Source organism: Zingiber officinale, chromosome 6A, assembly GCF_018446385.1.
Source record: "Zingiber officinale cultivar Zhangliang chromosome 6A, Zo_v1.1, whole genome shotgun sequence".
Taxonomy (NCBI): Eukaryota; Viridiplantae; Streptophyta; class Magnoliopsida; order Zingiberales; family Zingiberaceae; genus Zingiber; species Zingiber officinale.
This window is the reverse complement of record NC_055997.1, coordinates 57,241,069-57,251,278: the sequence shown is the minus strand read 5'-3', so window position 1 is coordinate 57,251,278 and position 10,210 is coordinate 57,241,069. Positions and strand designations below refer to the sequence as shown.

At 43.9% G+C, this 10,210-nt stretch overlaps 1 protein-coding gene across 2 annotated transcripts in view; it reads left to right on the top strand.

The window, feature by feature from the left end:
* Positions 1-8,419: 8,419 nt before the first annotated feature.
* Positions 8,420-10,210, top strand: part of LOC121996393 — a 34,390-nt gene continuing 32,599 nt past the window's right edge. For both annotated transcript variants that reach the window (XM_042550356.1, XM_042550355.1), the window contains exons 1-3: positions 8,420-8,637; positions 8,715-8,971; positions 9,185-9,248. In XM_042550356.1, the coding sequence (XP_042406290.1) occupies positions 8,482-8,637; positions 8,715-8,971; positions 9,185-9,248 (477 nt within the window). In that variant the 5' untranslated portion in view covers positions 8,420-8,481. The remainder of the gene's footprint in view (positions 8,638-8,714; positions 8,972-9,184; positions 9,249-10,210) is intronic.

The following is a 10,210-nucleotide window of genomic DNA, read 5'->3' as shown; positions in this document are numbered from 1 at the left end:
TCTGATACCACTTGTTGGGATCGTTCGTACTCGGCTAGAGAGGAGGGGTGTGAATAGTCACCCCAAATTCTCGCGTTCTTCCTACAGTTAGGGTTAGTCGCAGCGGAAATACAAGGAAGAAACTAAGGAGAAGAAAAACAAACCGATGTAACGATGTTCGGAGATGAACTCCTACTCCTCGGCGTGTCCGTAAGGTGGACGAAGCCTACCAATCCGTCGGTGGATGAGTCCCCGGAGAACCGGCTAAATATGAGCTCCTTATGGGTGGAGAAACCTCGCCACAACTACTTCTTGCAACAGCAAGATAAGGAGTACAAATACAAGAGAAGCAAGAAGTAAATACACAGCAAATGTAAACAACCCTTGCCTTCTTGTCTCAGACGCCAACCACAGCAGCAGCTCAGTCGGAGTCCCAGCCGAAGGAAGAAGCTCACGTGAAGCTTGCGAAGAAGAGCTCAACAAAGCTCAAGCACCAGAACAGCGGCTCTGTAGCAGAAGAGAAGAGGAAGAAGCAGTAGCACAGAAGATGCCCTCGTCTCCTTTATACCTGCGAAGAAGAAAGAAGAAACTGGCCGTTGCGTTGCAACGCTAGAACCCCGATCGATGCCGTGGACCGATCAAGGCCATCCGATCGGTCCCGGCCGATCGGTCAATACGTAAAGATTACATGCGTACTACGATCGATGCGTGGACCGATCGAGCCAACTGATTGGTCCACGCACCGATCCCAACTCTTAACTTTGAAGCTCTTCCTTCCGCGACATCGTCTCTGATGGTGGCGCGATCGAAGCTCTGATCGGTCCACGCACCGATCGCGTCTTCTCGCTGATCGATCACCGATCGGTGCGGGCCGATCGACGATACCGATCAAACACATCGATCGATTCCGATCGGTCACCGGACCGATCAGATAACTAGTGACTTGGTTTTGCCCAAACCAAGTCCCAAGCCTTCCAAACCAACATTCGGTCAACCTCGACTGTTGGTACTTCATTCCTAGCATCCGGTCACTTCCTTGACTGCTAGATTTCCCCAAGTGTCGGTCAATCCTTTGACCTACTTGACTTTCCTCAACACGGATGTTCGATCATCCCCGATCCATCTGGATTTTCCCTCCGGCTTCACTCACCGGACTTTCACGGCTTCACTCACGGATTTCACTCTTGCCTAACATCCCGCTTAGGACTTTCTTCTTGCAGCTTCACTCACGGGACTTTCCAACTGCCTAACATCCCAGTTAGGACTTTCCCACTGCCTGGCTTCACTCACCAGGACTTTCCACACTGCCTAACATCCCAGTTAGGACTTTCCCACTGCCTGGCTTCACTCACCAGGACTTTCCACCTGCCTAACATCCCAGTTAGGACTTTCCCTCGTGCCAAGCTCCCTGCTTGGACTTCTCCGTGCCAAGTCTCCATACTTGGACTTTTCCAGTGCCAAGTCTCCATACTTGGACTTTTCCCGTGCCAAGTCTCCACACTTGGACTTTTCGCGTGCCAAGCTCCCTGCTTGGACTTTTCCAGTGCCAAGTTCCCTGCTTGGACTTTTCCGTTGCCAAGTCTCCATACTTGGACTCTTTCCCGAATCAGGTCAACCAGGTCAACCTTGACCTACGGTTGCACCAATAATCTCCCAAACATCTATTCTTGTCCCATATCAAGAATACAACTCTTCCACGAGTGTCAAACATCAAAATACAACTCAACTATGTCAACCTTGACCTAAGGTTGCACCAACAATCTTCCTAAGTCAAACATCAAAATACAACTCGAGTCAGGTCAACTCGAGTCAGGTCAACCAGGTCAACCTTGACCTAAGGTTGCACCAACAATCTCCCCCTTTTTGATGTTTGACAAAACCATAATCAAGTTAGGTTAATCCGATAACCTAACTTAGGTTTCCCAATGTTCTTCAATGTTCTTCCTTGAACATTATCTAGAACATTCTCCCATTCTCCAACCCTCTCCCCCTTTTTGACACACATCAAAAAGAGAGAATCAAGGTCAAGAGTTTCCTCCTAATGAAAGTCCCATACCTTTCATTGAAACTCTTAATTTCCCCCTTGATACTAAACTCAAACAATCAACTTAGTGATAATCCCATATCACTAATCCTCAAAAGTCTTAAGGAGTAAAAACTCCCCCTAAAAGTCAACTCCCCCTTGACAATTAGGTAAAACTCCCCCTAAAGGTCAACTCCCCCTTGACCATTGCACCAACAATGTCTTGGAGAGTTTCAAACCTTTAGAAACCCGAAACTCACTCCCAAAAATTGAAATTTCAGACACCTGCTGAAAATTAGAAACTGGCACGCACTGATCGGTCCTCAGACCGATCAGAAGCCCCCTGGATCGGTCCCCAGACCGATCCACGCTTCACTGATCGCACTGGATCGTCACTGATCGGTCACCAGACCGATCAGGCCTCCACCAGATCGCACCAAGCTCTCTGGATCTTACTGGATCGGTCTGCAGACCGATCCATGCTTCACTGGATCGGTCCGCAGACCGATCAGGACTTCCCTGGATCGGTCCCCAGACCGATCCAGACTCTGACAGGAGTTTTCTGAAATTTCCTTCCCGAAATTCAGAAACTCCTAGAAAATTCCAGAAAATTCGAAAAATTGTGAAATTTTGAGGATACATTCCTCATAACATATACTATCATGGAAAAATAGTTTTCTATGAAAATAACTTCCATTTTTCAATCTTGATACAAAGTTCAAAAACTTTGAAATAGTTCAAGTTTAACTCAACTTTGTATCACAATGTTCAATGATGAATGCAATCACTAAGATGGCTTCATCAAGGTTTTCCAAATCAATTTCAAAATGATTTTAAACCTTTTAATTTAGGACCATAATCTTAGGGCTAAATGTACATGACTTGTACACAAGCTTTCCCTATGATCCTCCATTTCTTGAATTAGGCTCATCTAGGTACAAGAACTATGCACCTTGATCCTAATTCATGATCCTAATATCTCACACACATCTAAAGTGTATCAAACACATCCATGGCAATTTTGATGTGAGATATGGGTTTAGGTATCTTAGACTAAGGTCTCATGCATTTTCTAAACACAAATTTGATCTCAATATCAAAATGTGTTTTTCATCCTTAAATCAATTCAATTGATTATTAATGCAAGAGATGATGACATGGCATAAAATGGTATCATAAATGAAAACATGTGCCAATGTCATGATGTCATGGCATAAAGTTTGAAACTTAAATAAACATGACATAAAAACTAGCCTAAGCATTATCATGACATTTCAAATGATAATAAAACTAAACATGATGTCATGACATGTGAGCGCAAACAATCATGGCAAAATTTAGCATAAATAAATATACCTAAATTACCTATCTAAGTATCCTTAACCACTTGGCTAACTTCAAATTTAATCCTAGATTGCCCCAAAATGCCAAAATCCTAATTTTGACACTTCTTGAACTCTAGATTAATTCATGCCACTTAAAGATCAAATTTATCCTCAAAACTTGGCATGTTTCATTTTTTTTTCTTCGAGAGTTCTCTAGATTTTCCCAAATTGTGCCAATTGAGATTAAAAATGAAAATTTCCAATCTTTAGGCACATTTAACTCTTCAAAGGAGTAAATGATAATTCCATTTCATTTTCAAAAGTTCTCAAAACCTTGAAAATGCTCCTTGAGTGTCAATTTCCTCAAAGTTGGGTTAACTACCCTTCTAATCGGAGTTGACACTCTCTAACCCATCTATGGGGTAGAGAAGATGCTCCTAGGAACCCAATACCTATTAGAGCTCATTGGGTTCACTAAATATTCACTAGGGATAACTTCCCTAGCAACCCTCCTAATGACCCTCTTAGGCTTTAAAGCCTTGGTCATTTGGGTCTCATCAAGGTCAACTATAGGGGTGACTCCCCTTGTGACCTTGGTAATGGTCTTCCTAGCCCTAGGTTTTGTTCCATAATCGAATGAAACATTATGATAAGTGGGCTTGACCAATTGGGACTTAGGTTTGTGACCCAAACCTTTCTTGTCCTTGGACTTGGGTTTTTGACCCCTAGACCCTAGAGTCAAATCCTTAAGAGCCTTTTCTAGAGAGTCAAGTCTTGACCTCAAGACTTGATTTTCTTTCTCTAATACCTCAAGTTTTGATTTATCATTTTTCTTTGAGGTATTCCTAGGCATGTGTCTAGATGATTTGGGATTTCTATCTAGATTTTCCTTAGCCTTAGATGAGTTAATTCTAGGGTTAGCATTTCTAGAATTGTTCTTATCTAGGCTAACATGTTTGTCCTAAGCACATGTATCGATTTCTAGTGTTAACATGCTTATCATTATTGACAATGGCAATAAGACTACTAGCATGCATCCTACTAGAATTGCAAGAATGAGCTTTAAATGTTACCTTAGGGTTTGCCTTAGCTCCCCCTTTACACGTGTTTGGCCTCTTGTCCTTGTGAGGTTGCCTCCCCCTTGGACATTGACTCCTATAGTGTCCCCGTTGCTTGCATTGGAAGCACACCACGTGCTTCTTGCTCTTGCATGTCGGGACTCCGGCTTCCTTGACCTTTGGTGCCGGTGGAGTCTTTCTAACCCTCTTTGGACACTTACTCTTGTAGTGCCCAAACTTCCTACACTCAAAACACATTATGTGTAATTTGCTTGAAATCACAGTGTTTGAGTTACCTAGGGTTGTGGATGTAGATGAGCTTTCTTCTTCATCCCTTCCGGAGGTAGATGCCTCTTCTTGCTCCGATCTTGAACAAGAGCTCTCCTCCTCTTCTTCCTTGGATGTTGAGTAGCCCTCAACTCCCAATTCGCTTCCTCCATGATGTGAGCTACTTGGCTCACTAGGCTCCTCTTCATGGAATTTTGCCAAATTGTTCCACAATTCCTTGGCGTTGTTGTACCTATCTATCTTGCACAAAACATTATTAGGTAAAGCAAATTCAATAATTTTTGTTACCTCGTCATTGATTTCGGATTGTCGGATTTGCTCTTTCGTCCACTCCTTCTTCTTGATAGGTTTTCCTTCCTCATCCATCGGAGGGGAAAACCCTTCTTGTATACAAAACCAATTTAACATATTAGTCCTAAGAAAATACATCATCCTTACCTTCCAATATTTGAAGTTGTCGTGAGACTCGTAGAAGGGTTGAATCGTGACATCTTCTCCATAGAGATCCATCTCTAGCCCGTGCTCCCCCGGGTGTTGATCCGTCGAAGAGCGGCCTCGCTCTGATACCACTTGTTGGGATCGTTCGTACTCGGCTAGAGAGGGGGGGTGTGAATAGTCGTCCCAAATTCTCGCGTTCTTCCTACAGTTAGGGTTAGTCGCAGCGGAAATACAAGGAAGAAACTAAGGAGAAGAAAAACAAACCGATGTAACGATGTTCGGAGATGAACTCCTACTCCTCGGCGTGTCCGTAAGGTGGACGAAGCCTACCAATCCGTCGGTGGATGAGTCCCCAGAGAACCGGCTAAATATGAGCTCCTTATGGGTGGAGAAACCTCGCCACAACTACTTCTTGCAACAGCAAGATAAGGAGTACAAATACAAGAGAAGCAAGAAGTAAATACACAGCAAATGTAAACAACCCTTGCCTTCTTGTCGACTGTTGAAGAAGCAACAGCTTCTCAGACGCCAACCACAGCAGCAGCTCAGTCGGAGTCCCAGCCGAAGGAAGAAGCTCACGCGAAACTTGCGAAGAAGAGCTCAACAAAGCTCAAGCACCAGAACAGCAGCTCTGTAGCAGAAGAGAAGAGAAAGAAGCAGTAGCACAGAAGATGCCCTCGTCTCCTTTATACCTGCGAAGAAGAAACAGCGAAGAAACTAGCCGTTGCGTTGCAACGGCTAGAACCCTGATCGGTCTGTGGACCGATCAGGCCCTGCGCTGATCGGTCCCCAGACCGATCGGTCGATCTGAAAGATTACGTGCGTACTCGATCGTTCGTGGGACCGATCAGGGCCACATGGATTGGTCCACGCGATCCCAACTCTTAACTGAAGCTCTTCCTTCCGCGACATCGCCTCTCGATCGGTGGCCACGGCCGTCGAAGCTCTGATCGGTCTACGCACCGATCGCGCCTTTCACGGCTCGATCACCTTCGATCGGTGCAGATCGAATACCGATCGATAACACCTTGTCGATTCTTGATCGGTCACCGCACCGATCAGATAACTAGTGACTTGGTTTTGCCCAAACCAAGTCCCAAGCCTTCAAACCAACATTCGGTCAACCTCGACTGTTGGTTCATCCTAGAATCTGTCACCCTTGACTGCTAGAATTCCCACCAAGTGTCGGTCAATCCTTTGACCTACTTGGACTTTCCTCAACACCATGTATCTGGTCACTCCATCGATCTGCTACCTGCTTCACTCACCGGACTTTCACCGCTTCACCAGGATTTCCACACCGCCTAACATCCCAATTAGGACTTTCTTCTGCTTGGCTTCACTCACGGGACTTTCCAATGCCTAACATCCCGTTAGGACTTTCCCGCCTGCAGCTTCACTCACGGGACTTTCCACCTTGCCTAACATCCCAGTTAGGACTTTCCCACTGGCTTCACTCACGGGACTTTCCACCTGCCTAACATCCCAGTTAGGACTTTCCCTAGTGCCAAGCTCCCTGCTTGGACTTCTCCGTGCCAAGTCTCCATACTTGGACTTTTCCAGTGCCAAGTCTCCATACTTGGACTTTTCCCGTGCCAAGTCTCCACACTTGGACTTTTCGCGTGCCAAGCTCCCTGCTTGGACTTTTCCAGTGCCAAGTTCCCTGCTTGGACTTTTTTCGTTGTCAAGTCTCCATACTTGGACTCTTTCCCGAATCAGGTCAACCAGGTCAACCTTGACCTACGGTTGCACCAATAATCTCCCAAACATCTATTCTTGTCCCATATCAAGAATACAACTCTTCCACGAGTGTCAAACATCAAAATACAACTCAACTAGGTCAACCTTGACCTAAGGTTGCACCAACAATCTTCCTAAGTCAAACATCAAAATACAACTCGAGTCAGGTCAACTCGAGTCAGGTCAACCAGGTCAACCTTGACCTAAGGTTGCACCAACAGGCATGGCTTCTACACATCGTCTCCTTCTTCATCCGACATCTCCTACTCCATTGAGCGTCAGTTGTTTGACACCTCCCCGTGTCAAAGGCGGCATCGGATCGGGACTTTCTCCCCCTGGTCGGGGCCAGGGGCGGAGCCACCCTTGGGCTAGGGTGGGCTCCAGCCCCACCTCCTTTCTAAAAAACATCATGAATAATTTTGATTTGTTATGCATCAACCCCATATATATCCATTAATTGATTATTCTCGTGCGCTGACAAATTTTAAAATATCAAATTCAAAAATAATATTTTAAAATATCAAATTAGAATGATAAATTTTATAAAAGTCATTATAAATATATTTATGATAATAAACATATTAATTCTAACTTTTTTTTATGTGTTTTACCCTAAACTTACTCGCAACATTGTCTCTTTTACTCTCCGTAGCAAACAAGGAATTCACTATTCAAAGTTAACCTAAATTTTTTATTTCTTATTCAATAAAATAAAATTCCATCATTGAGCAAGAGCCAACGAGCATCAGCCGCTCGAGTGGTGGTCGATGAGGCAACGAGCAATGATCGCTCGTGAGTCGGACGCTACCTCGCCAAGTGACCAACAACCAATTCACGTGCGACCACCTGTGAAGCAATCGCACACGAGGCAGACACTACCTCACTAGGTGATGTGCAACTCCTTCACTAGCCGTCACATGTGAGGAGGTCACTGTCTTGTCAGGCAATGAGCGACATAAGTCTAGGTCTGCAAATAGAGGTTATGTCTTGTCGATAGTTAGCCCCACCTAAATTTGAATTCTGGCTACGCCCCTGGTCGGGGCATGCTCGCCTGACCGGCCGATGTTATCTGAGCGTTGACCACCTTGACTTTGACCTCCACCGTGACCGCTATCCTTCACGGGATGGAGCCCTTCCTTATCACCGCATCACTCACAACCATCTATTTTATTTAATAAATATATTTTAAAAATTAATATTATTTTTGGAAAACAATAAAATTAGATTTGATTTTTAAAAGTAAGATTATTATTAAAAATAATAATAATTTAAATATTTTTAATATATTTAAAATATATTTATTTAATATGATATAATTTTAAAATGATTGGATGGATTATGAGATCAGAAATAAATAATAAGTGTTAATATTAAAAAGAATATGAGTAGAAAAAATATTTTATTATAATGAGTATGTGATGATATTTTATTGATACGATGGGTGTTATAACGATGTAAAACCTTGTAGATGTCCTTGCAACACCATGCTCCAAGCGGGCCCTGCACAACACTCGAACGCCAGTAAACGCAAAAAACGCGTCTGCTCTTTTAAAAACGCGTCTTGTATAAACGCCATAGTCAGCACGTTCTCTCCATTAATTATTCTCCTTTCCCTTGCGCCAGGCCAGCGATGGCGGATCTATTGCTCTCCGCCGCCTCCCACCAACTCGGTTCCTCACCGGAGCTCTACGTCCGGCCCGAGTCCCAGCGTCCGCGCCTCGACGAAGTTATCAGCGACGCCACCATACCCATCGTCGACGCCTGCGCGTATTACGAATTCCTCCAGGTACCTCCCCCACTAATCGATCAGATTAAAGATCCACAATCAATTGAAGCAACGAACGACTATAATCCATTAACTAGGCGGTGAATCATGGAGTGAGGATGGAGTCGATGTGGGGGACAAGGGGGACAATGGAGGTGGCGCAGGAGTTTTTTCGGCTGCCGGCGGAGCAGGAAGCGAAGTACTACTCCGACGATCCGACGAAGAAGATAAGGTTCTCGACGAGCTTAAACAGCAGGAAGGAGACGGTGCAAAACTGGAGGGACTACCTTCGACTCCATTGCTATCCCCTTCAAGATTTCACCCCCAAGCAGCCTTCCAGTTACTCTTCCTTCAAGTCAGTCAATATAATTATTTTTAATTTATTTTTCTTTCAAAAAAATATTAAGCGATTTCACCTGTGTGACGTAAGCACACACGTCACCTCTTTGATTTAATTTTTTTACTTTTGACGTCCGAAGCCAAACTTTTGAAGTGTTTTTAAATCTTCTTAATTAATTATGAGAAATTAAAATATGTTAATTATATGCTTTTTAATGGATGGGATCAGGGAAATGGTCAGAGTTTACGGCAAGGAAGTGCGAGGTCTGGGATTTCGAACGCTGAAATTACAGGTAAGCATTTGATCTTCCAGCTGCTCTTCTGTCCGTATGTATGATTTAATTCGCAGTGCCGGTCTTTGTTGCCATTCACGGCCGCCAGGTCGAATTTAACTTTCTTTGAAATTATTCATTTATCATTCTAAGGTTGTTGATACGAAATGTTACAAGTGAATCTAGGAATAACGTAGCAGTCAAAGTCAAAGTCAAAGTCAAAGTCAAAGTCAAAGTCAAAGTGAGATGACGATTAAAATCAAAGGAAAGTGACAACCAACGTATCACTCTCAACAGGATTTTACTACTCACTCAGCACTAAGACTTTCAATAGGAGGACGCCCGGCCCAATTATTGATCTAACTAGAAGTACCTAGTACTTCACTCCTATGCTAAGATGCCTAGTATATATCTGACCATCCATGAGCTGCCGATCTTCCATAACTCCGGTCATACTTACATTCGGCTGGATTCAAGGTATCTATCTTCCCATTCTCAGAGCACAATTCTCAACATATGGTCGGTTGATCCTAAAGCTGGTCAAATTGTAAGGATTGGTAGCTCCACTCGCTGCCAAGATACACAAAACAAATTCGACCAGCCTTAACGCGTCAGTCAAGCATACGAGATACAATTCTTCGCTGCTACAGTATGATTCTCGTTATATAGCTGGTCAATCACAATACCAATTAGGTTCACACAACTCAGCATCTTTGTTTCCTATATGTATGTAAGACATACGTCAGGCGATTCTTATTACAAACCCCGACCGAATAAAAGTACGAATCAGATCTCTTGGGACTTGGTTCCCCGTCTTTCAGAAGCAAGTATCCTAACGTATAGTCGATCGGTCATAGAACCAGTCGGGCCTACGGGACTTGGTTCTCTGTTGCTTTAATTAGATTCCCAGTATCACAATACTTAGCTGAGCGGCCCAGGGGCCGGACGGATGTACTGGACTTGGTATCCTACTTATGCATCAA